Below are 27,549 nucleotides of genomic sequence, written 5' to 3'. Positions count from 1 at the left end.
CATATTTTCCCTATGTTTTGTTAACCAAGGTTCTTCTATCATTTGGTTTTTGGTAAATTTATAATCAGTAACTAGAGTTAAGTAAAATTAAATTCTGTTAAATAATGGCAAATTAATGAAAAAAATTTACAGTAAGAATCAGATTAGCACGAATGCTGCAGCATGGTGACTGAATGCGTAAGCACTGTATGATGCCTGCCTACGACGCTACAGGTACCGAAATCCGACACAGACATGGAGCGAGCAGAGAAAACGGCTCCTGCCTGCGTGGCTATCGCAGTGTCGTCGATACCCGGCGGAGGAAAAGGCGTTTGGACCACGATGGAGCTGCAGAAAGGAATCATGTTCGGACCTTACGAAGGCGCCATTACCGACCTCAACAACAAGACCGGCTATGGTTGGCAGGTAGGTGGACCTTGTTTTGTAAATAAACATCTATGTTGAAAAAAAAGGGGGGGGGGGGGGTGGGTGGTTGTCTGTAAAGTCGGTTTACGGACGATAATTTTAGGTGATAACGTCGTAAGAAAACATTGATGAAAATTTGCATACTTTTTTTGCATATTTTTGCAAATTTAATTTGAATAATTTGTTTAAATATAATCACAAACAATTAGTTAAAAAGCCCGCCTTAACCTGTTTGATAATTTAGAAGATTTTCTCGCACGGTGGTTGGCCGGTTCTTGCGCGCTCGGCTCAGGCGGAACGTGACAATTTTTCGTGAGTGCAGCCAAAGTTCATCAATTTATGACATTAATACGTCAAAAAAAAAATTGAAATTTTAAACAGCAAACTTTGTTAATCTATAATTCACAATCACATTTACAACATTATCCCAGCAAAATAGGTAGTTTTTGCCCTAGCACATAGGGATCAAACGACTAGAGAGCATGAGTCAACAACAATGTATAATATGACTGTCTTGTATTGAACTGTAGAACATAAGCAAAGCAGCTGGAAAATGGCAGACCAGTTCGCTGATGCAAGCTGTGAACTTGAAGCCAGGGAAAATAGCGGAGAAGGAGAAAAAAAGAAGGATTGATAAAGAAGTAAGATAGGAGGGGAAGGAGAATGAATGATGGTGGTGATCACAGGCAGACATATACAATAAAACAAAAGTGAAACTGCATGTCCCAGATCTTTCAGTCTGGCGAGCTTAGTTATGATACTCCAAGCTGGCCACATAGAGCAATGTGTGTACACACATATTGACTTCTACTTTCTTCCAGCACACTCGCCGAATGGTAGGAAGAAATAAAAGATTTTACAATTTGTGCCCTCAACACAGTAAATCCCTTTTAAGTGGTTTCTTGAGGTATCTTAGAAATTAATACTTAATGGGAAATATTATTTAAAGAGTGAAATTGCTTACATATGTCAGGTGATAAATTTTTAAAACTTATTGGGATTAAATGTAACTTAATACGTTCAAAATGTTAAACACATATCCAACAAAGTATGGTGCAACTGTCAGCATTAGCAAGAAGCAACCTCATTATTTTAAAGACAATTAGGTTCAGTGTATGCAGACTACGAAATAATTCAGAAACTGAAATGAAAGCTTCCATAAAATCTACACCAGAAGTGATTTGATCTGTTCTCGTCTCCTGTAAAACCTCGGCGAATAACTTGCTCTGATGATGGTAAAATGTTTTTGGCGATATTCTCATCCATTTATACGTAGCTGCAGTCATTGAAAAAGCTAACACCCGAGAATGAATACCTAAATAACATACCTTCGCGATTTCCAGATCAAACTCAGCCAGGGCTCAACTCACTGCGTGGACGCGTGGGACCACAGGGTGTCCAACTGGATGCGATACGTGAACTGCGCCCGCTACGAGGAGGAGCAGAACTTGATAGCCTTCCAGTACAAGAAGCAGATCTACTACCGGACGTTCAAGGACGTGCCGACGCACACGGAGCTGCTGGTGTGGTACGGAGACGAGTACGGCCAGGAGCTGGGCATCGGCAAGGTCGCCTTCCACCGGCCCGACCGCGGACCAATCAGCAGTGAGTACAGGACTGCACTTCCCAGCGGGAAGCTCTATGATAGCACAAGGCTCGTTCCCACATGCCATGTTCGCGATTTGATTTTACCATCATCACTACTATTATTTAAGGATTGTTCCTGTAATTTCATTAGTCTACAGCCAAAAGTGACCAGTCATAAAGTGGCAAAAATGAGACTCAATTATAATCTGCCTAATAAAGGACAAAAGTATAACTCGCAAAAATGCCCAAGTCATTTATCTTAATCAGTAGACAAAGGAATTAAATTTTTTCTATTTTGAACAAGTATAAATAAATAAAATATTGTTAGTAAAAAATTGATGTAGTCAACTTATTCATCTTTGCCACAAGTCACTTTCGGAAGAATACCCATGATTTACAAAAAGTAATTTGCTAGCCGTAAAATATAACTCAATTTAACTCATGTGAATTAAATTATGAATGATTACATGATTTTCTTGGAAAATCAATTTAAAGAGAACCAGCACAATAATGTAAGGTTTTAAGGCCATTTATTTTTAATTTAATAGCTAAAATATTACACTTTTAATAATTTAACACAAAACCAACAAAAAAAAAATTAAAGTGTGACTTCAAAAGCCACAAGTAACTTTGCTCAGTACAATTTCGAGAGGGTGTGAATACAGAGATCCTCTTCCCAGACTTTGCCTTGAGTACAGGCTTGGCAGTCACACAAGTCTTTAATACTTGTGAGTTGTGTGGGGAAATAATTTCAAAGTAAAATTACATAAGCATTTTAAGCAAAATTTACATAAAAAGCACCACAGGCAGTGGGTAAATTGAGTAATAAATGTATAGAGTAGAAGGTTACATTTCATATATCAGTGTGATCAAAAAAAATTTGTGTGCTTAAAAGTCATTACTTAAAATTAATAATTTAATGTATTTTATGCAACATTTTGTTTGATCACTATTAATTTATATCATTTCTATATTTCAAATAAACAAATTCAGTACATAATTTTATTTTATTAATATTTTAATTTAAAGACAATAATACCAACATATGATATTAATTTGCCATGACTATAAAACTCTATTACTACCTTTCATACTTGATAGCAAAACTTAACGTTATGTGTGTTATTTTCAGATGAAGCATTTTCCTGCGGGTACTGCAGTACCAGCTTTAGCAGCCCCCTGTACCTCAGCAAACACAGTAAATTCTGTCGTAAGAAACCTCGGAGTACCACAGTTGGCACCAGTGTTCCGGACTTCATCCCAGTAGCTGACACATCAGCCATTACAGATCTGGCGACAACATCTGAAACTATGCAGCGTGAGTACAATGAGAGCATTGCGAAGTCTGCCAATCACACAAATACTCAAACACACACAGAAGTAGAGAACCCATACAAGTGTCAGCAGTGTGGTAGTAGCTTTGCACGGACAAGTAACCTTACAAGACACATGAGAACACACACAGGAGAGAAGCCATACAAGTGTCAGCAGTGTGGTAGTTGCTTTACAGAATCAAGTACTCTTACAATACACATGAGAACACACACAGGAGAGAAGCCATACAAGTGTCAGCAGTGTGGTAGTTGCTTTACAGAATCAAGTACTCTTACAATACACATGAGAACACACACAGGAGAGAAGCCATACAAGTGTCAGCAGTGTGGTAGTTGCTTTGCACGGACAAGTGACCTTACAAAACACATGAGAACACACACAGGAGAGAAGCCATACAAGTGTCAGCAGTGTGGTAGTAGCTTTGCACGGACAAGTAACCTTACAAGACACATGAGAACACACACAGGAGAGAAGCCATACAAGTGTCAGCAATGTGGTAGTTGCTTTGCACAAACAAGTCACCTTTCAAGTCACATGAGAACACACACAGGAGAGAAGCCATACAAGTGTCAGCAGTGTGGTAGTTGCTTTGCATGGAAAAATTGCCTTACAAAACATATTCACATACACTCCATCAAAAGTTCTGTCAGTGTAGATTTAGTATGAACATTTTATTGATATAAATTTATGTTTATGTTGTCCAGACACAAAATTATGTAAGTACCTAAAAATGGTTTTAGAGAATTGAGTTGAGGATCAATTTAACTTGAAAAAATTAAAATTTAATTTTTTCCATAGAAAATCAAGATTTTTATTACTTTTACATTACAGTAAACTTTTCGTAGTATTTATGCCCATTAAGCAGATAACAATAATCAAAAATTATTTATAATATTTTGAATACATACAAGGGCAGTGACAGAATGGTTTACCATTGAATTAGCATGAACTGAAGAGTGAATGTTGTCCTGATGGTAAACATAATTTTGCTGTTTCATATCATTTACACAAGTTGACTCAAATAACTACATAGGGCCTTCAAAAATGTGTGTTATTTGAATTTCTACAAAGTTTTGTTTGGTTGGTTCCAGAACACAGCTTTGCACGCTATCTCATAACATTGAGCAGTATTAGTGAAATGGCTTAAAACATATAAATTTTAGAATTTGTAAAATTACATACATTAATTTTTAAACTAAAACAAAATTTAAAATGTTACTTAATAAGTATATTTATTCACATTCCAAAGAAAAATCTGTATAGCTATTGGTAATATATTCTCTTTAAAGCCTGATTCACTTACTATTTTGGGTTAGTTATTTTCAAGCCATTATCGCTCATCCAGCCCAATTTCTATGCATGCTTCATTGTTAATGCAGTGTATTTTTTTTTGTTGTAAAAATTTGGGACATAAGATATTTGTTACTAGTTTCCGGTACTTGCAAAGTCTAAAAAATATTCTTTATTAAATTTTTTTTGCCTAATTGATTATATTTTATGAGTCCCTAGAAGTACCTACATTATCTGGGTTTCAAACAGCTGGGTAACAAAAAATTAGCTTTTACAAAAAAAAAAAAAAAAAAATTATCTATTACATTCTTCTTTTAAAAATATTTCTAATTAAAATTCCGAAACTAGCAAAATACTAAAAATTCAATATGGCAGGTGTAGCCCAGTTGTAGTAGCCAAAGGTACAGTTCAACTTCAGTAATCTCATCCATAATGGCATAATCTGCCATATGAGAGCCACTTTATTGTATAAACTGCAAAAACCATTACATTTACCAATTCCTTTGTATGCTCGATTCAGCACCATTGCAATACTAATGACTTAGTTACACAGCAGAGTGAAGTCAAGTTAATTGCCGCAGTCATATTCTTACGTGTCTCAACATTACTATTAAACAAAAAAATTAACTTAAGAACTAGGGGATGTATAATAGTTCCATTTGATGATAACAAAATTACAAGAAATAGCATGTTGAGTTACAGGAAGGATTACAACCAAACCTTTTAGACCATATTTACTTAGTGACCGCCTCCAAACAAGTTCTTCGATTTCCATCAAGTAATAAATGTTTGTCTGCTCTATATAATTCTAAGCTTTAACTTTATCCTTCAATGCACAAGTGTCTGGATACGTCCAGGGCCGCTGCAAGGTAAATTGGCGCCCTAGGCGAAAAACCTTAATCCCCCCCCGGGCCGGACGCCCGAAAAAAAATTTTCCTTGCCTCAAAATACATCACGTAAGCCTAAGATTTTGTCAACAATCAAATGTAAGCAGGCTTGTGTTTTTTTTTACTTTTTTACTTATTACAAATCATAAACAGGTCACCGTGGACTTTAAATAATTACTTATATCAATATAAACATTCCAAACTGTTACAAAAATCCATTTTCATCGTGTTTCAATAATCGTTAAACATATTATATGAGCTGTTATGTGTCGTGCTGTGCCGCCCCCAGCTACTTGGCGCCCTGGGCGGTCGCCTAGTTTGCCTGTATGGACGTGCCGGCCCTGGATACGTCTGCAACTAGACACTTGTGCATTGATGGATAAAGTTAAAGCTTAGAATTATGTAGAGCAGACAAACATTTATTACTTGACGGAAATTGAAGGACTTGTTTGGAGGTGAATGGGGCTAGTTGTACTGGAAACTAAAAAAAACTGTTATGGAAACAAATATTTAAGTTCTTAGTTGACGTATCATCATGGAAGGAACAGAATTAAAATGTGTACATAAATTGAATGTCATTGTGTCTTTATTACGTGAAACTCTGCACAGTTCAATAATTTAAAACATTCTCATAAAATAATGATTCAACTGGCAACAAAAAGTTCCTTTTAATGACAAAGTGTGTGGCCAACAGAAGCATAAACATAAGCATTGCAATCTGAGTAATGTGGGTTTGTTGTTAAAATGTACTCAATTGTATGATTTCAATCCTAATGTAGATGATGAAATTTAATAGCTAATTTAATTACGTAGTAGGTAAAAATCAGTGTTATATAGTCATACATACTATGTTTGTTTCTATTTTTGTTTTATACATGTATTATTTAAAGATTTAATTTAAATTTGTTTTGCAATTTAAATATTTTTGAAATTTATGCCATTTGTATAAATTTTTGTCAAGTTGTTATAAATTATTTTTTCTTAGGTATATTTTATTACTATTTCATACAAAATGAAACAAAGCTTTGTAGTAGCGGGAAATCAGTATTAAACACAGTCATATTGTACAAGATGTTAACAGTGGTTCTGTACTATATATTTTAAGTTTTAAGTAATATTGTACTTAAATGCATGTATGTATAAATCTGTTTATGTATGTTTCTTGTTATAAAATTGCATTATTATTTATTTTACTTCATAAAATTAAATCTTTGAAAAAAAAACCTATATGTTTGAATCAGTTTTTATTTCTTGCAATTTAATTGATAGTGAACAATGCTAAAGTTACAACAAACTGAAAATTTAATCTCTTTGCTATCAAACAAAATTCACTGTTGAAGTAGCTTGGCTTCTGGGTTGTAGCCGTGTCCTTGGCGAATGATTCACCGACGTTTCGGTCGACATTGCAGTCGCCATCATCAGGGAGCAGTTACCTATATGTGAAGAGTCATACTAAACTCAAAGAGTTGGGTGTACTGTCGGCTAGGAATCACTGTTTACGCTCTTTGGTCGAGTTCGCACACGCCTCCTGATTCTCAAAGCATGATGAGGATGGAGTTGCGATATCGCCTTCACATGCAAGGCTCTGAACTGGTATGTCTTCTGTGCAGTGGCAATGTGCAGCAATCGTCTCAAAGTGATGACCTTATAATTTCAGGTTGAACTTATCTTATTATTCTTATTAATTGGTTGAATGGCTATTGGATTCCGCCCACAACCAGCACTAGATGCCTTTTCTTAGTCGAAGCCTTTTATTATCATATCATTAATCAAATATCAGTACATAGATTAACATCCATGCCTTGTCCGGGACTCAAACCCAAAGCCCCTCACATCGTGCGGGTGTGCATCCGACTAAGCCACGGAGGTTGGTTTCAGGTTGAACTGCTGTAGTACAAATAATATAATTGCAATTGTGCATCATAGATTTGCATGTATCCAGCTGGTACAAGTAGCCTAAACAAAATTTTTTGATCATGTTAAAATGCTTCTAATATGTTCAGTTAATTCTTCAAACCTGTGAGCTTGTTTTGAATTTAATTACTATCTGAACACTCAAAGTATATTTCCAACACACTGCCACATGGACCCACCTACCCATGGTACATCAATGTGTAGAATTTTAAAACTCCATATTTTATTTAAGCTCTACCAAATACTGTACTGTGAAGTCTGGCTTTAAAATATCATTTAAGAAACATCACATGCATGAAATTAGACCTGTGCCAGTTTATTTGTTCTTCCTCTTAAGTGCGTAGGTATGTTAAAATAGGTGGGATTTTAGATAAGAACGTCAAACGATTGAAGGCATTCATTGGTCGTGTGCACCGAGGCGACATAGTCATCAGAGAAAAAGTCACACTCCGCAAACAAGCACAACCTTGCACATAGAGGTGATGGTGACACTGGACACGCAAGCCAGTGACGTCTTTACGGCCCCCGGGCGTTCACAACAGCTGGGTTGCAAAGCGAGGACGGGGATCTCGACACCGCTGGCTGCTATCTTTGAATATATATACTGTATAGAAGTCGCCAGCCCAGGTTAAAATTTCCAATACGGTTTGAGGTAGTTGGTTGATTCACCGCCGCAATCGCCACCATCTCTAGGGCATCGACTTGTGGTGGTCCCTAGCGGACAAGTGTCGAACTCTTCAAACACCCCTTCCCCCTTCAGTTGAACGACCTTGAGCTGCAGTGAATGATAGATGGGGGGTGCGGGGAATGACAGCGGGCGACAGTGCTGCGCTCTAACATGTAAATAACAACCTAAGACGATACACGGCGTTACGGCAGCGCACTGCAGCGGTGAAGTTCCCAAGCTGCTCATCACACGCTCCTGAAAAACGTGGAGTAAATCCTATCCGCTCGCGACTTCTATACAGTGTATGTATTCAAAGCTGCTATTTCTTCTCTTCGCCGTCGTTTTCTTTGAGCTCTGCGTCGACGTTGAGCTTCTGCAGCTCCTCCTTGACGTCCGCCATCTCGGTGCCGTCGGCCTCGGGAGAGTTCCACGGCTGCAGCTCGGAGGTACCAAAGAACAGGTGTAGCACATCAGGTAGCACTACCATGGCCGCTGACACCAGGAACACCTGCTGCCATGCTGCCGTGGTTTGCTGCGGGCACGAGCGAACATATGGCCCCTGAGCACCGCACCCTTTCAAGCACTTCAATTAAAAATGGGGTGCGTGCACTTATGTACGCGCATTACAAGGTATGCTTTCTTGGCACAATAAAAAAAAAGGGGGTTGTCTGTAAAGCCGGTTCGCGGACAATATTTTTACGTGATGACGTCATATCAAATTTTTTTTTTCAATTGGCTGCTTTTAAAAAGCCCGCCTTAACCTGTTTGATATTATAGAATATTTTATAGCACGGTGGTTGGCCGGTTCTTGCACGCTCGGCTCAGGCGGAACGTGGCAATGAGTCATGCTTTTCCGTGAGTGCAGCCGGCGTTCGTACATTTATAAGACATTTATCACGTCAAAAACTAATTTTAATTTTTCATGCAAACAATCAATGGAAATAAAATAATATAAGAACTGGAGTGATATTATAAATAAAGTTAATCAAACTAATTTTTTTTTAATAAATACCGTGTATTCAATAGTTAATTTATAATTTCTTGAATAGCAAGTTTTAATTAAAATTTTTGGGTGACAGACATCAAATCATCATTTATTTAGTTAAAGGACACACAACAAACCAAGTGACATGTTAATTTATATAAATATGAAATTAAAATTATATAAAAAATAATTCGACTCACAAAAAAAATAATTTCAGGCAAGTTATTTTTAAAAGGTATTTAATAAAAGTGAATAGATAGTTGTATCCATTAAATAATGAAAGGATCCTTTGTCTTGCAAAAACCCAACTCTTCAGAATAATGGAATTATTATCATCATTGGGTCGTTTGGCTTGGAAATCTGTGGCTGGTAAAAAAGTAGTTGACTGGGGTGGAAGTGATGAAGGCTGGGGATGGACCAGGCGTGTCAGAAGGGCATTTGAAGGGAAAAACTTCCTAATGAAGAAGGGGAGGGAGTGTTGGAAAAACTCGGCCAGCCAGCGCAGGAGTAATGAGAGATTGTGGTGTGAAGTACCGGTTTTGTGGCCTTGACGGTCTTGCGGTAAGGCACGTGGACAGAACAAAGGAATTTTTTGTTTTGAGTGCTGAAAAACAACTTTAAAGCTTGGCAGTTTATTTTTTGATAAGTTTTAAAAAGTATATTGAGCCTGTGTTATTTTTTCTATAAGTATACTTATAGTTGAAATGGTGATACCTGTCTGCTCGTGAAAAGAGGGATAAAAATCTCGGCACAAAAACTCTTTTGTTTACATTCGAACACTCCCTGCCGGCGATATCTTCCCACAAGAGTCTAGCGGCAGCAACGCTACTTCCTGCAACTGGCTGTAAATGCCGAACCTTTCCGAAGTTGGCCGATCGGGAACGCCTACCCCCTGGATGTTTTTTTTTATTTTTACGCGCGCGTTTTTTCTCTCCAGTATAAAAAAGCCACACAGACTGTTCAGTGGATGGTTGGTTATATTAGGTTAGTATAGCTACATTAAAAATACTGTAAAATCATTGTATGGTTTGATGTCGTCCGGGCCTGCGGCCCCTTTGAGCCCGATATGACACCGCCCAACCACCATCTCTGTTCAAACCTCCCGCTCGTGTGTGCGTGTGTTGCTAGCCCAGCAAGAGGGCGCTTAGATGCAGTGCGCCGCACCCCTAATATATATTAATTCATATTGTAATTCTTTTTCTTTCCGCCCCAAAACAGTGTAACAATGGCTATGCATGTATGTGTTTTTATTTAACAAATTCATAATCTTTTATTATTTAATAAGTGCAAGCACGAACAAGGACGCTCCCTAGCGGGCGACGGAGGAACTAGCATGCAACTCATTTGAACCATGTTTTATTCTTATAAGTAATTATTACAGATGGTCTAGACATGGAAGTAATTTAATAATTATTGTAAAGGAATTTATGTATTTTTTAATAGTAACCCGGGGCACGCTACAGCTGAGTTGTAACGGTAATTGTGTTCGGCGCGAAAGGCGCCATGTTGCCACCCGCAAGCCATGAGCTCATCTCCCAGTCTCCTTCTACAGCCGGCTGAGAGCGGACGTCTCTGCAGACACCCCGAGGACATCACCGTTGGTTCACCGATTAATAGTTCTGTAAATTAATTTATCCAAATCGTTTTCTTTTCATCCTCGGGGCCTCTCTCAGTCGGAGAGACTGTATAAGTAATAATTATTAACTCTTCGGAGTTTTTATCTCATCGGTGTATTAAGTAACGGCTTGAGGCGGCCACGTGCGTGGTTCGCCTCCTCACCTAATCTGATTCGTGCCTCGGGCGTTTTATAGTTGTATCAACGGAGGATCGTGCAAAGATGTGTACCGTGAGTAGAATAAAAACCAATTAACTGAGTTGCGTGTTTTGTGTTCGGGGGGACCACGTGGGTCCTTAACCTGGTTCGTGGCATGTGGGATGCCCTGAGAGCCCACTGCGATGATTAGGAGCGTGCCCGACGCTGAGATCGGGCCTAGGTAGGGACAGGAGCCATGTAAAAAAATCAGGAGGGCTAATATCTCGCCACACACGGGCCACGTAACGCCCTGAGTTAGAGTCTTTCAGCCGGGTCCACGTGCCCACTCACGTGGTGGCGCCCATTAATTTCCACCGATATTCTCACCTCAACACCGGTACACCCTCAGGTTGCTTAGCAAATAACTTTTTTAATATGTCGCCATCCAGCGCTAGGAAACCGTTTACATGATTTCACAGTATCTTTAATGTAGCTATCCTAACCAAATCAACCGTCCACAATGTTTTAAAGTATTTATAACGTAGCTACCTAACCTAATTGACCATTAGTTATCATGTCCTTACCTGAAAATTACAAGTTGCGTAAAATTGCAAGGGAATATGGGGCGTCTCGAGAATATTTGTGGAAGACAAAGACTTCCTAGATTTTATACGGTATGAAAAATATACAAATCCATAAAGTACGTTTCTTAAATTAGGTATTTTCCTCTAAAAACGATTACAAATAAATACCGTTGCCTTGTTTATGGTCTTTCCTTTTAACAGCACCTCCATATTTATTTACAATGAACAAAAAAAACCGAAGATTCACGATCGGACCTTTTGCTCTCTCGTCAGTGAAAAGAAGGCTTCCCGTTGCAGGATCACGCCGCCGGCCCCGGAACGAGCGTGAGCGGTGCGTCATTTGCAGCCAGTTGCAGGAAGTAGCGTTGCTGCCGCTAGACTCTTATCTTCCCACGTGGGCGGGCGTCATGTCATGGCGTCCGGCCGAGGCTCGGTGGCCCTCGCGCCAGGGTTGACCTCATTACGCTGGTTTCCAATGTGACATGTTAAATAAGAGAATTTAAGGGTATTAAATTCTTACGTTAATTATTAAAGCTGAATCAAGATCATTCGTCTCTTCTACAATTGAAGTTATTATGTTTAGGAATTATTTCATTTAAATTTTACGTCACACCAGCGACTGTTCGTCTCTTGCCGGATTGCTCTGGTGGGGGTAATAACGTAACACAAGGGGTGAATAATTAGGTCATATGGTTTCATTGACTAATTCAGGCAGAAGGCCGCCAGGGGAACACTCACACACGTATCGACGTATCACACACGTGAGTGCCCGGGCACTCCTACGTCGCACTTTCGTTAACCAACTTTAAATTAATACTCAATACTGTTTACGGGTTCTACCTTGGTGCTGGTGACTCGCCTGACTCGGGTGGGCCATGGCTAGGGGCGCGTTCCGTTAGCGGAGTTGAATACTGGCGGTTGCAGGTCGGGCTTTAGGGTAGCCTTCGGTCGGACGACGTCAACGTGAGTTGTAGGCTTCCCTGTCCCAACAAGGCTGTGTTGTTATTCACTATCTCACCCGAACGTCTTGGAATACCGCCCTAAGTAAGTCAAGTAAAGAACTACACTAAGTGCTTTTTTTTTACCAAGCACCTGACGAATAGCCAGTTAAACATTTTTTAAAGTGTTGTTATAGATAATGGCCATTAATATTCTTGTTAACCGCTCACTTACATTTCCTTTTGTGAGCAGCCCAACAAGTGTGGGTGCCGCGAATCCAGTGAGGACAGACACTGCGTTGGCAATCCCTAACAGTATACCTGAAATAAGAATAAAAAAAGAAACACGTTATTCACATGCATTAACAAACGGACACTGAGCTAAAACGAACACTTTTTAAATCAAGAGAGAATCTACGATGATTAAGTGGTGCCGGCCTCCATAGCGTATTCGGCAACGCACCGGGCTACGATGCGGGGGTTCTGGGTTCGGATCCCGGGTAAGACATGGATATAATTTGTCTTGTCCTAATCATCTCATTGGTGGTTACCAATAAACAAACAATTACAACGACACAACGACTAGGGGTTGCATAAAATAAAATACAGCGAGATGATTGGCTTACTTGTGTATGGGGAGGTGTTAAGAAGCATGGCTCCCCCGTATTAAAGCGGTGGGTCCGGGGGTCCTCCCCTGGGAAAATTTGGATTTTAAGGTGTAAAATAATGCTATTTTAGCAGTTTTCGGTACTTAAATTTAAATATTGTAATGGTAAAATTTTTATTAATTTTTAATATGAAATTTGAGTGATTAATAAGAAATTGATTAATGATTTGGTGGGAGGGGGGGGGGGGTTGAACCCCTAAACCCCCCCCCTGGCTACGCCCCTGCTGGTGACTGTCAAACTTTTCATTATGCCACTCATCTTTAAAAAAAAGGGTGTGTGTACTCATGCACGCATGCTAGAAGTTATACTTACTTGGGGTAGTTAACAAACTTTAATTTTGCATGAAAATAATTAATACAAATAAAGGGACTGAGTGATAATATACCTATATAAATTCAATCAAATTAAATAACATAAATAATCAGTATTCAATATTATCATAAACATGTGTATCAATTAAACATTTAATTAGTAAAATAATTGATATAACTTTTAATTAAAAATTAAAAATCAATAGACATGCTGAATAATTATTCTAATTTATTAATTATAATTATTTATTAAATAGTACATAATGTAATAATTTATCAGTTAAAATGCAAATTAAATATACATATGGGAACATGGCCTCATAAAATCTCCCATGAAAAAGTCCAGGAGACACTCCCTGCCGGCGACAAATTATACATGTGCTTTTAAATCATACACTTTAGTGATTGTTATTGATTACTGTTTGATATAATTTAAACAATTTATTTATTGTGAATATTAGAGATTGAAATTGTGTTTATAAACTTCTTCAAGTGTATTTATGAAAGTGAGGTTATGTTCCCATACGTATAACGATGTCGGGTAGCTTGCAAGCTTCTATTGTCGCTGACAGGGAGTCTCAAAGTATGTCGACGAGAAGAACAGCCCTGATTGAACAATTTATGGCAATCCCTGCAGTTTTTTTTTTTTCGGTGAAGAAATTTTCTGTGGTGTTTCAATTCTTCCCTGTCACTCACTGGCGAAGTTGGGGCTGAGGTCGACGAAGCTGGCCATCTGCCCCGAGGAGTCCAAGCTCTGTATGGCTATTGCTATCATCATGAACACCATGGCCATCACGGCATTGCAGCCGCTGAACGCCATTCCCACCATCGCGAGTCCTTGCCCAATGCAGCCTGGACACAGGAATAGAACAGAACACATGCATGTCCAGAGATTGGAAAAATACATGTTGCCCAGGAAAATGGTGGGTGTTGAAGGTCACAGGAAGAAGTCTCCAATGGAAGACCAAGGAGGAGGCGAGGAGAGCAGATGGTTAAAGGCGTGCAGGAGAGAGGAGAAGACTGGAATAAAGTGGTGAATGAGGAATGGCGGAGAGACAGAGGAAAATGGAGGAATTTTAATTTGCTGACCAAGCCACAGGCTGGAAGATGATAATGATAATGATGACCTGCGCTGAGAAATGTATGTGATTGTTGTAACGAAACTCAGTAGGCCCACACACAATCTATAGTTGTTTATATTCTTAGGCCTACACAACAAACAATAAGCTGGGTTGAAGGTAGAGGCATCATAGGTACATAATTGTGACTTCAACATGTGGAACTGTGGCTGGTACTGAATATTTGCCTACTTTTTATCTTATAAATATACTACAGAAAAGTTTTGTTGACCTTGGTCATCTCACTTTAATCAATGTGGGGTAATGAAGGCAGTTTGTTTGAAATTAAATGGATGTTTTATATTGTCAAACAATATCCAAAATAACTAAATACAGAATAATCCAAATTAATGAACCCACAGAACAAAAATAAAATTGTGAAAAATACATGAGTATCATATAGGTCGATATGTCCTGGAAACTTTATTTTGTCATAATTTTTTTGTTCTGGTGTGCTGCCCTATTTTTTTTTTTAATTTTAAATAATGTGAGGGAATGCGCAACATCCATTTGAATTCAAATGACAAATATTTTTCTTGTTTTCAGTGTCTTCCCAAACATTTAAAAATACCCTAAGTCAAAATAATTTTTTTAAAAGTAAGCAAACAAGTTATTGATTTATGCCTGAGTGACTTTCAATTAAGGCCGGAATTCAATCTGATTGATCAGAAATGCACAGGTCTATATACGAATTGGCATTTTATACAAAATTGAGTAAATAATGAATTCATATGTTCGTTGTGTATCCATGGTAGGTAGTGACTTACATATTGCTACAGCTAATTTTCGGACCGCCGTCCGTGAAAGGTGTTCCTTCTGCAGGAGCATGTCGAAGATCACAGACGAACCAATAGCGGAGCCGATCCTCAGTATGTGGGGTATTCCGGACATCACGCCCGTCTGGAAGCAGTCCCACAATTCACAGCGACCATCACCGCTCAAATGGCGTCAGTTCAGGACTCATGAAAGGTCCAACACACTTACTTTATGTAGTAGAAGTCTAATCTGTTGGCTTAGTGGCTGGAGTTTCTGGCGGTCAGCCGAGAATTGCAGGATCGAATCCCGGCCTGGTTGGGGTGTTTCGCTTTCGACAAGTTTTCTTCCTGTGTTCGGGCGACAAGGCAGGGGTGAGCCTCGCGCTGAGCACCGACTAGTGATGTGACGACTAGTGATGTGACGACTAGTGATGTGACGACTAGTGATGTGACGACTAGTGATGTGACGACTAGTGATGTGACGACTAGTGATGTGACGACTAGCGAGGTGACGACTAGTGATGTGACGACTAGCGAGGTGACGACTAGTGATGTGACGACTAGTGATGTGACGACTAGTGATGTGACGACTAGCGAGGTGACGACTAGTGATGTGACGACTAGTGATGTGACGACTAGTGAGGTGACTAGTGATGTGACGACTAGTGAGGTGACGACTAGTGATGTGACGACTAGTGAGGTGACGAATATTCGCATTCGCAAAATTAATGCGAAATATTGTGTTTATGAATATCAGAAAAAATTATGTTTTTAAAATGTGAAGATAAAATTAAATAAAAAATAAAAATATGAATTAATTATTTTTATTTGAAAAGTTTTTCCTTACTTCGTTTTAAAGAAATAACATATGTTTTTTTCCACTAAGGTAACCTTGTGATTATATATTTTATCAGCTTTTAATTAAACCTTTGGTAATATGTAATAAAGTTTCAGACGTCATATTATCAATAATAAACTTTTCACTATAAAACAAAAAAAAAATATTTAATTTAAACGAACAAAGACCTATTCTTCTCTTAAAATTTCATAAGTATTTACTTACACATTATTTAGAAATTTAGTGTTCAAAATAAAAAAAAATATATATTTTTTATTTTTAAATTGTCAAAAACAAGTTAATGATCAAACTGAGTAGAAGAATCTTAAACTTCAAAATAAACGCTCCGAAGCTTGCAGTGGGTGACTCTAGGACGAGCGGCAGTCGCTCCAACAATGCGTACCAACTCAGGATTTGAAAAGTATTTGCATTCGCGAATTCCTAAAAATTTACATTCGTTACATCTCTAGTACAGACACAGCTTTGAACACACTTTGTGCAATGTAGCACGCCACAGGATAACAGGATTGCCCACACAGAGATGGTTCACTCACCATCTGTATGTTCCAGCCATGGATGGTGTACAGGTAAGTCGGTGCTTGGGTAAGAGCTAGGTTCAGACACCATAGGTTACCCCACTGCGTAAATATCAACAACCACATGGGGACAGACGTCACAATGGCCTTCCATGGTGTTCGTAACTGGAAAAAAACAAATTAACAGTTAACAAGTCTTGAGAATAATTTTTTTTTATGGCACTGAACAGACTTTTCATGTTGCTTCAAGCAGTGAAAATTGATCTCAAATTGATGAAAAAAAATACCCCAGTACATTATGCGAAGTAACAGACACACCTGGAGAATCTATGTACCAAATTTCACGACTCTAGGCCTTACTGTGCGTGTGCTACGTGACCTACAGGATCACACAATCAGACAAATTCTCTTCTATTGCTAGAGCGAATCTATGGCTTCTAACCTTCTTCTCGGTGTGGGAGCTGGCGAGGCTCTCCTCGATGTACCTCCGCTCGGCCTGCGATATCCTCGGGTGCTGGGCGGGCGAGTCGAACATGAGCAGGTACCACGCGAGCAGCCACACGGTGCCCAGAACGCCCGTCATGTAGAACACCATGCGCCAGCCGAACCAGTAGACGATCTGCCCGCACAGCGGGAACGTCAGCGCGGTGCCAAGGGAGTTGCCTGCCGAACATTCCGAGTTCAGTCCGACTTCAGTCCGCATTCAGTCCGAGTTCAGTCCGACTTCAGTCCGAGTTCAGTCGGCGTTCAGTCCGACTTCAGTCCGAATTCAGTCCGAGCTCAGTCCGAGCTCAGTCCGAGTTCAGTCCGAGTTCAGCCCGCGTACGGAGCCCACATACGAATCATTTCTTGGACACATGCCATTCCAGTTATCACGGGAAAAAATAATTCAATAACCCAAATTAATAAATACATAGAACGAGTTTAAATCATTTATGTCAAACAGATAAACACAACGATGTATCTAAACAGGTAATATGGACAACATAACGACGGCAACACCGACAAACACAGTAGAGGCAACTGTTTTGCCATATGAAACCAACTGTATTCGTCGGCATTGTCGCGTTGGTTGTCCGTAATATCTGTTTATCTTCATCGTTGTGTTTGTCTACTTGCTGTGTTGTTAGGGTTTTGTTTTCTGCCTGAATTTGCTGTTATTTTTGAAACTGTCTCGTCGTTGTTAACTCACTGTGCTATTACCTATCATTTTTTTATGACTAAATTCCTTCCAAGGAATTCTTGTGCTGTCTGATACTTAAGTTCGAACATTTTCGTCTGTGCTGTCGTCATTTTGTTGTCCATAATACCTCTTTAGGTGCACGGTTGGGTTTATCTGTTTGACGTAGCTGATTTAGGTCTGTTCATTTTATTTGTTAATTTTCGTTCTTGAATTTTCTTCATGAAAAACAATGCAAACCTGCAATGGCATATGTCCAAGAAATTTTATTAAATCATAATTATAAAGTCAAATTAATTTTATTCTAGTTCCATTAAATTATGTAATGAATTAACGAAAATGATTACAGCAACAAAAAAAATCTTTATCAACACCTATCTTCTAAGGTGACACTTCACACAGCAATCAAAATCCATCACCGACACCAACTCTAGTCGGCACAATACGTGAAAACATTCACAAATAATTTTACTTGGCATAACAGAAGTTAATTGTGTGTACGATAGCTCACCTGTGTAGGCCGAAATGAATTTCCCTCTCTCGTTCGGAGGAATCCAGGCCGCTGTCACGGCATGTAGCGCTGGCCAGACGAAGCCCTGTTGGCACGAGGGGTGACTGTGAAAGCACACGCCTGTAATTCTGTTAACAACATTCCAGCCAGACATATAACTGTATCATTGTTATGATCGTAATGCAGTTAGATCGACGTTCATGGAATTGCGAAGTAGGTACTCAGTAAAATAGTACCAAGACTCTCAAGATGGTAGGAAATGGCAAATATACTTAATTGCAACTAAAAAATTACATTAAATAAATAATAAAATAGCCATAAAGGTAAATGTGATTATATTCTTAGATACAAAATATTCTCATTTCCTAAGAGTGGTTAGGCTAGTCAGGATTATGCACATGGTAGAAGTCTTGCTTTAATGAAATAAAAATAATAACACAATGCAAGAGAGTCATTTAGCCACAGTATCAATCTCTGCCATGGATGGCCAATTCTCAAACAAAGCATATGATGCATGCTACCCCTCCTGCATGACTGAAACCCAGCTATATTAGGCATATAGGCTTCAGCCTGAGACACACTTAGAGTCTTCACCTAACCCAGACCCCTCCAAGACAAATACACTTAGTTTAAGTAAGATTACGAAACAAAAGTGCCTTAAGATTCGTTTTACAATCGGAAAATACAGAACAAAATTAAAAATAAATGCATATAATTATATTCCATCACTTGAAGATACAAGAATTTAATTTTTTTGCCCATGCACATGATTATGACGAAGGTGTTTAAGATTAAGTAGATAATTTGATAATGTTTATATTGTTGATGATTCTGATAATTACGACTTTAAGTAGATGACTACTTACCATCCCCACGAATACAATATAATGACAGTACACACGGTCGTCACTCACCCTGGAGAAACCCTGCAGCACCCTGATGGCGAAGACGATGCTGATGATGACTACGACTTCAGGCAGATGGCCACTTACCATCCCCATTGAAACAAGATGATGACACTCACCCCGGAGAAACCCTGCAGCACCCTGATGGCGAAGACGATGCTGATGATGACTATGACTTCAGGCAGATGGGAACTTACCATCCCCATGGAAACAAGATGATGACACTCACCCCGGAGAAACCCTGCAGCACCCTGATGGCGAAGACGATGCTGATGATGACTACGACTTCAGGCAGATGGGAACTTACCATCCCCATGGAAACAAGATGATGACATTCACCCCGGAGAAACCCTGCAGCACCCTGATGGCGAAGACGATGCTGATGATGACTACGACTTCAGGCAGATGGGAACTTACCATCCCCATGGAAACAAGATGATGACATTCACCCCGGAGAAACCCTGCAGCACCCTGATGGCGAAGACGATGCTGATGATGACTATGACTTCAGGAAGATGGGCACTTACCATCCCCAGGAAAAACAAGATGATGACACTCACCCCGTAGAAGCCCTGCAGCACCCTGATGGCGAAGACGATGCTGATGATGACTATGACTTCAGGCAGATGGCCACTTACCATCCCCATGGAAACAAGATGATGACACTCACCCCGGAGAAATCCTGCAGCACCCTGATGGCGAAGACGATGCTGATGATGACTATGACTTCAGACAGATGACCAATTACCATCCCCATGGAAACAAGATGTTGACACTCACCCCGGAGAAACCCTGCAGCACCCTGATGACTATCAGCAGGTGGAAGCTCCTGAAGGTGGCGAACGGGATGAGCAGCCCCAGCAGGCACATGGTGTAGTTGGCGGCGCCGAGGACCACCTTGGTGCCGTAGCGGTGCGTGAGGACGCCGCCGGGCACCTGGGTCAGCCAGTACAGCCAGAAGGCCGCGCCCAGCACCAGGTTCTGCTGGTACTCGTCCCAGTCCACTTTGTCCTGCGCAGACCACACACCTGCTAGACACATCATGTCCGAGACATGACATTATGATCAAAAATAAAAACCACTTCGTGTTTTGATACATTTGGTTATGAAAAAAAAACGAATACAAACATACGAACGTCTCTAGAACATAGCGGTGAAAAGTCGGAAATACAATAGTCCGTCGCCTCCATCCTCCATCTACACCACGCTTCGACTCAAACGATAAACAACATGACTTCATCCATCCGTTATTTTACCAAAACTCTGCTGCCAACATTTCATGATTTTTTTATCTCAGAGATTTAAATCGATGATGTTTGCCATATTTGTCGTCTTGTATATGTGCTGCATTAGCATAACTTCGGGAGAATTCAGAGTCGTGAATGAATTGTTTGGACGTGAGTTTTTAACAACCGAAATGCCGCGCGAAACAACTGAACGAAAAAGAAAAAACACCTCCACAGGTCTGTATTATTGCGACAGTTGACTGGTGCAACCAAACCATAGATATAATCCGTCCATCTGTCAAAAGTTAAAGCTTTCCAGGCTTCTGACGGACAGACGGACAGACGGGCAGATTGACTGCAGGTCACGTGATGGACGGATGAAGGACAAATGGAGGCGACGGGCTATTGTAAATCCAGCTTAAGTAAAAATAAAGTTACAGTTTTTAGTTAACTGAATATTTGACATTTGAAATATTCAAATAATTAATGCGAGACAACCATACAGATCATCTCTCCAGCCAGACCACGTGATTGCTTGCGGGAGGGGCGCGGTCCGTTAGCGCTACACGCTTAATCCGATTAGCAACAGCGCCAAATACCTACCCTCCCCCCCCCCCCCCCAACTCCAATCCTTTCCATGGCACTTGCTCATTGAAACCGGAGAACTTTCTGCGGCTCTGGAGGGTTCGGCATGTTTCCAGAGCCACACCTGCGTGAAGTGGAGTAACTAGGACGCCATTTTTCTGTTGGCTTCGGGTATCTAGTCGACCCCTGATGACGCCACACTTCAAAGGTGTGTGAGACCATTCCAGAACGGTGCTGAGGGGTATAAACACGTTGATGCCAGTCTCCGAGGCAGTGACGTAAAGAGAACGAGTGACCCCTCAGGTGAGTGGCTTCATGAGTGGGGATGGTGCATCGGGACTGTGTCGTATGCGACGGACGAGAGAGTAATGTGAGGCAGTGTGTCTGGACAGAGGAGCGAGGTAAGAGACCAGCAGTAGGGAGGAGAGGATAAACTGTGGACTGAATGAAAGAGTGATTAATTTGGGGACATAGATTTTAAGTTTTATAATTTAATAAAAAAAGTAAACAGTAGTTAATAAATAAAACGGTATTTTTTTTTAATTTATGCATTGTGATGTGAACATATAGGCCTAAGTACTTGAATTTGAATGCAGTGTTGATACATCTATCCTCCAAAGCAGAATTTCATTTTCTTTACCAGGAAGGTCAGCAATATTAAGAACTATCTTCTTGTCTTGTGTATGAATTTATATGACACACAGAATTAATAAAAGTCTTACAATGCACTTTTCATATAAACTGGTAGCCACTGTACATTTAAATAAACAGTTGGTTTTACCTACTTCAGTCAGAAAATACAAAGCACATAACTTATTGAAAATAAATAAATAAAACCAGCTACATGTCAACACTTAAACATTAACAACCAGAGCAACTTGCCAAAGAAGGTTATCTGTAACTCTTCGGTCTGTATTGTGTATGTGTTCTAGGGAAGCCTTTATTTCACAGACGAGAGAGCCACACCCGAAGTTCATGCTCACTTTTTTTCCCTTACCACAACAGGTGTATTTATTTAGGAGGTAGCTTAGGTACTCATACGTCATACACCGTTCTATCTCATCGTATAAACCGGAGTGGCATTAAATTTTGCGGTCGATTAGGATAAGTTAGTTACATTATAAATACTTTAAAACATTGTAGATGGTTGGTTATATTAGGTAAGTATAGCTACATTGAAAAAAAATGTAAAATTATTTGATGGTTGCTTAGCAAATAACTTTTTAATATGTAGCTATCCAGCGCTAGGTAACCGTTTAAATGATTTCACAGTATCTTTAATGTAGCTATCCTAACTAAATCAACCTTCCACAATTTTTTAAAGTATTTATAATGTAGCTAACCTAACCTAATTGACCATTAGTTACCATGAGCTGTCCAAAATAAACATCCACGGACACACGGCAAACGAAAAATATGGCGGCGTACAAATAAATTAACGTTGCCTTGTTTATGGTCTTTCCTTTTATCAACACCGCCATATTTATTTACAATGAACAAAACAAAAAAAAAAAACCAGAAGATGCATGATCGGGAGTTTGACTCTCTCGTCCGTGAAAAGAAGGCTACCCCGTGTGATGACTGGCTCTGAACAAGATGGCCGCACCTCGACCGTGTCGACGAGGCTGGAGGCCCGCGCGACGGTGGCGTTCCCAGCGGCGCGCGCGGCAGTCGCGTTGTAGCAGCGCTCGGCCGTGTCCAGGGAGTCCGGCCCGGAGCTGCGGTCCCGCACCATGCCGATGATGGCGATGTTGATGCTCATGCGGATGACGTAGTTGACGGCCGTGCCGGTGAATACCAGCCACCACAGCACCGTCCTGGCCGACACCCAGTCTGCCCCCACAGCAACAATATACCAACAATGTACCAACATTGTACCAACAATGTACCAACAATGTACCAACAATGTCCCAACAATGTCCCAACAATGTCCCAACAATGTACCAACATTGTACCAACAATGTACCAACAATGTCCCAACAATGTACTAACAATGTCCCAACAATGTCCCAACAATGTACCAACAATGTCCCAACAACGTACCAACAATGTACCAACAATGTACCAACAATGTCCCAAGAATGTCCTAACAATGTACCAACAATGTACCAACAATGATCCAACAATGTACCAACATTGTACCAACAATGTACCAACAATGTACCAACAATGTACCCAACCCAAACGGGGTGACTTTTCCGTGATGCAACTTCTTTCACGGGGGAGAAAGGGTAGGCTACATGGTATCATACAATAACAAACAATAATGTTCGCAGGCTCTCACGGGCCATTGTCTGAAGTACCTTGGCTTCTGGGTTGCAGTCGCGTCCTTGGGGCGAATAATTCACCGACGTTTCGGTCGACATTGCAGTTCGCTATCATCAGGGAGCAGTTACCTACTGACAACTGCTCCCTGATGACTGCAATGTCGACCCGAAACGTCGGTGAATTATTCGCCCCAAGGACGCGACTGCAACCCAGAAGCCAAGCTACATAGATTATAAAACATTACCTCCAACACTGTAAGAACTCATTTTTCCAGGACTACGTAACTGTTGGCTGAACCGGTGTCACACTGTGTACAGCTTTACAAGTCTCTACATCTTCACGGAACCTCAACCAGTGGTAGCGCTGACGAGTACCAAAAGGAAGAACATCATAAAAAAAAATTGAACAACACTATTTTGTAAAGATTTTGTACAAAATTTTAAACTAGTTATTTAACCAATTTTATTCAGCCTTTTAAAATCAAAAAATTCTCATGATTTAAAAAAGGCCAGGGGAAAAATTAAACAATTTTTTTTTGTCTTCTGAAAGACATTAAACCATATCACATCGCCGCCAGTAAAATTTACTTTAAACTTTAAAAGTTCGAGTTTGGTATTCCATTTCATTCTCCTTGTCCGCACGGCAAAAAAAAAAAAATCAAAATGCAATGTTGCCAGCTAATTATGCAAAAAGTATGAGATACATATATATTTCAATTTGTGAAAGTTTGAATAATTCAAAACGTTGGCAAGTTTAACCACGTGGGAACGTAAATGTAAAACGATGCCCCTGAAACGGACCATAACGCCCTTAAGGGACCCGCCTCGTCAGCGGTGTATGTGTGCTAGTGAGGCGGGATGATAAGCGCGACGCTCGCTGGTGCTTCTAGCGCGGTGTCTCCTCTGGACTGGCGCGCAGTCTTCTCGTCGTCACTGGATAACTGTGAGATCTGAGCGGTGACTGTAACATTAGATGGCCGAGGAATGAAGACACAGGTGTAATGCAAGTCCCTTAAGTGCTTTGAAGAAAACGTACCGGTTGTTTTACGCCTAAATAAATACTCCGAAAACATGTGTTTTAGCAATTTTAACTCTTCTAGAAATACAGTTTAAAAATTTAATCCGAAATCAAAAGTTCTTTTTCGGCCCTCAGCGAACTCTTAAATGCTTTTCGTAAACAGACCTCCACTCGGATATCTTGATTAGTTTTGAAATCGAGTTGTTTTTCCTGAAGCTCTGCGCACCGTGTGTGTGCCCGGGTAGGCGGGGGGCTTAAGTGCTCCAACAGCGCCTCGGAGATCCTCACCTGTTTTGGCCATGGCTCTTTCCTCCCGCAGTCAGCCTGCTCGTCGCGTCAGAACCGAGACCAGATTGCGCTCTGTCAGGGCCACAATGGAGCTGTTACTGTTAAAAAGCGCGTGACTTACGTCAGCTTCAAACATCTCGCACGCGTCCTCGATCTATAAATGTGTCGCGAGTACTCACAAACGTGCGTGGTTGTTATCTTCCCCGCGCTTAAACCGCGCGACCGTATGTCTGCGTGTTTGTGCAGCCGACGGCAACGGACCTTCGTACGCTTCACTTCTTACACGTCTTATGTTATCCACACATGGTTTGGTAGCTCAGGCCATTTGTAGTCAGCGAGCTTCGCTTCAGTTATTTCACAACCCCCGTCAAAAACTTGATTATTCATAGGTAGGGACCTGAAAAATTCGCCGGTTCGATGACCTCCAGGATAGTCTACACAGTACCTCTGTACACTCGGGGCAAATAACGGCCAGTTCGTTGGCTGCTGACTTGTGAGTCGTCTCAACTGGTTTGCCCGAGATTCCACACTTCTTTGGTTGAGGGTTTCTCATTGGCCCAGAGTCGCCCCGACGAACAGTGAGCCAATAGCAAGAGCAGCTTAAAGGTATACGTGTATGAATTTCAGACTATCGCGAAATGAATCTGCGAATTTTTCCGGTCTCTATTCATAGGCACACAACATGAGGTTAGGGGCTGCATTCAGCGGGCCTCGGGGTTCGATGCCAAGTTGGGGTGCTCGGCCCTTGGGGTCCGCTACTGGCGATGAAGCAGCAACGGCTGCTCGGGTTTGCTTCATTAAGCAACTGATCTTAGCCACATGCTTAGTGATTTCGTTTCTATTCACGTTTTATAACATCAAATCATCATTGTTTAACCCTAATACAACATCATTTTCGTATCTGGTACACCAGTGTTAAGTCCATTAGATGATATTTTTTTTTTTTTTGTAAAATTTGGTGTGTAGTAGTAGTAGTAGTATATATTTTTTTATCCAGCAAATGAACAAACGTTAATTACAGTTTTGAAAATTTTCCAATTTTTTTTTTAACTGACCCACGCCAATTTCTTTAAAACTGAACGTGATGCTTATAGATGAGGTTGTCTGACAGGAAATATAACCTTTCTCTCAATGTTGCATCCAACATATTTCAGAACCTGTCCTATATGAAAAAAAAAAAAAAACAACTTGATTGGAAAACTCGAGCAAACCAACTTGTAAAAAAAAACATGGCTGTGCTGGTGACGTTTTCAGTGACGTCATAACCAGGCGCGTAGCCAGGGGGGAGTTTTAGGGGTTCAAAACCCCCCCCCCCCCTCCTTAGCACCAAATCTTTAATTAATGTCTTATTCATTACTCAAACAAATTTCATATTAAAATTAATAAAAATTTTACCATTACAATATTTAAATTTAAGTACCGAAAACTGCTAAAATAGCACTATTTTACAACTTAAAATACAAATTTTCCCGGGGACCCCCCGCTTTAATTCGGGGGGGGGGGGGGGGGGAGGGCATGCTTCTTAACACCTCCCATACACAAATCCTGGCTACGCCACTGGTCATAATCGTCACCTTTATTCGACACACACTCACGTAATTGGAAGGTTTTGGAAGCGAAAAGCTGAAGAAGGTTGAGAGTGCGACAGAGCCCTTACCGTTGCGTGATTGTTTAACGTGGTGTATCTAATGGCAACTGCTTCCCTCTGAGGGCTCCGCAGATTCGCAGGGAAATGGATACGCCACTCCAGTTCGAGAAACTACAGCGAGAGACTGAGGCAACCCAATCCAGCATCACTAACACCCCTCCTCCCCCTGACCGTTCAGCTGACCTGCGGTCGAATCAAAGGAATTGCAGCGCCCGCGTTTCGCAATTCGAACCAACCCGGGCGAGAAGGACGCAAATCGCTCACCTCCGTCGAGTTGGGGATGCGAACACAAAGCAATAGCGCGTCCCGTCTGTAGATTGCGGTGTTGCATTCACCCTCTCTTTCCAATACATGATATCTGCCGTTAGCGCTCAGCGTGCTCTGTTGCCAGTTATACGCAAAGAGAACAAAAGTTTTAGACATAACTTTATAATTTATTTTTTTAATGTAAGAAGGAAAAATTTAATTTTTATAAGTAAAATTTGCGTTGAGAATTTTTGAAAATACAGGTATCCTCTTGTGTTTAATCAACAACATCATCTGATAAACTTCAATTATCTCTTGTAAGAAAATCAATCAGAAAGAACCCATCTCGTTTACAACCATTTTTTTCATAAGTTTTTTATATTTTTCGATATAAAAAAATTTGAGCTCTGTTCGACCATACAAAGTAGTTAATGGAATGCCTTGTTATTAATAGTGGCTGACTGCTACAAATAGTTTTTAAAGTAAAATAATAAATGATGTTTATTATTTATAATTTTTTTCTTTCATAATGTACTTACCTATAAAACTGCAATAACTATCAGAAAGGCCATATTTTATGGTCTCAAATATAAAAAAAGGTAATATATAACAATCCAAAACTTATCGTTATAATCAATATTACATATAAAAATAGAGCATGTAACTCAGTACACGTAGAAGTGAAACATCTCTGGCAATTCAAACAAGTATACCGTCAGAGGTAAAACGGCAGACAGAGAAAGAGAGAGAGAGAGAGAAAAGATATGTTTCTAAATAAATATTACTCACTGTTGAAATACTCACACCATAAAGATAAACTGTTCGTATTACTGTTTCTTCAAACAATTCTTCCATTTGAAACAAGTCAAATCTCTGAACGAAATACGAAAGTCAAAACAGGCAGCACTATCTATGCGGAAAATGCAGGGACTGTCTCAACAGCGCTCTCTACGCTGCTGGTTGAACAAGGAGGAACGCGAGCGCGCTGGTTGCAAATATAAAATTCAAGACACTTATAGCTGACTATGTAGGATACCTATATCTATTTTCTGAAACTAGCACATGCGCACCCTCTATGTCTTATTCTTTCATTCATCCATTTCT

The 27,549-nt window shown here is 40.2% G+C and overlaps 2 protein-coding genes across 6 annotated transcripts; one reads left to right on the top strand and one right to left on the bottom strand.

Annotated features, from left to right (window-relative positions):
- Positions 1-321: 321 nt before the first annotated feature.
- LOC134540287 (histone-lysine N-methyltransferase PRDM9-like) lies at positions 322-7,387 on the top strand. The gene is made up of 4 exons (XM_063382945.1): positions 322-405; positions 1,749-2,010; positions 3,125-3,907; positions 7,383-7,387. Exons 1-4 carry the CDS (start codon positions 322-324, stop codon positions 7,385-7,387), a joined length of 1,134 nt encoding a protein of 377 aa, XP_063239015.1.
- Positions 6,732-27,339, bottom strand: LOC134540009 (vesicular glutamate transporter 2-like). 5 transcript variants are annotated; one of them, XR_010076380.1, is made up of 11 exons: positions 24,552-24,686; positions 22,585-22,811; positions 19,948-20,178; positions 18,263-18,347; positions 17,014-17,234; positions 16,590-16,736; positions 15,210-15,342; positions 14,021-14,176; positions 12,581-12,666; positions 12,248-12,447; positions 8,537-8,617 (listed from the first exon to the last, which is right to left on the bottom strand). XR_010076380.1 is itself a non-coding variant. In XM_063382428.1 (10 exons), exons 2-10 carry the CDS (start codon positions 22,738-22,740, stop codon positions 8,405-8,407), a joined length of 1,428 nt encoding a protein of 475 aa, XP_063238498.1. In that variant the 5' UTR covers positions 22,741-22,811; positions 27,250-27,339; the 3' UTR covers positions 6,732-8,404. The 5 variants fall into 5 exon arrangements, 3 of the variants coding, with proteins under 3 accessions (XP_063238498.1, XP_063238496.1, XP_063238497.1); XR_010076381.1 differs by having other exon boundaries at positions 8,544-8,617; positions 12,248-12,387; positions 24,552-24,684; XM_063382428.1 differs by lacking the exons at positions 12,248-12,447; positions 24,552-24,686 and adding an exon at positions 27,250-27,339 and having other exon boundaries at positions 6,732-8,617.
- Between the last annotated feature and the right edge of the window lie 210 nt (positions 27,340-27,549).

The sequence above is a fragment of the Bacillus rossius genome, chromosome 16, assembly GCF_032445375.1.
Source record: "Bacillus rossius redtenbacheri isolate Brsri chromosome 16, Brsri_v3, whole genome shotgun sequence".
NCBI lineage: Eukaryota > Metazoa > Arthropoda > Insecta > Phasmatodea > Bacillidae > Bacillus > Bacillus rossius.
The sequence above is the reverse complement of the archived record's forward strand: the minus strand, read 5'-3'. Positions and strand labels throughout refer to the sequence as shown.

Excerpts from the sequence above, each read along its gene's own strand:
- LOC134540287 (XM_063382945.1), top strand. The coding sequence starts at position 322 with ATGGAGCTGCAGAAAGGAATCATGTTCGGACCTTACGAAGGCGCCATT. Across the intron at positions 406-1,748 it reads AGACCGGCTATGGTTGGCAG|ATCAAACTCAGCCAGGGCTC; the intron begins GTAGGTGGACCT and ends CGCGATTTCCAG. Across the intron at positions 2,011-3,124 it reads CGACCGCGGACCAATCAGCA|ATGAAGCATTTTCCTGCGGG; the intron begins GTGAGTACAGGA and ends TGTTATTTTCAG.
- LOC134540009 (XM_063382426.1), bottom strand. Across the intron at positions 16,737-17,013 it reads GCTCCCACACCGAGAAGAAG|TTACGAACACCATGGAAGGC; the intron begins GTTAGAAGCCAT and ends GTTTTTTTCCAG. Across the intron at positions 15,343-16,589 it reads ATGGCTGGAACATACAGATG|ACGGGCGTGATGTCCGGAAT; the intron begins GTGAGTGAACCA and ends GACTGCTTCCAG.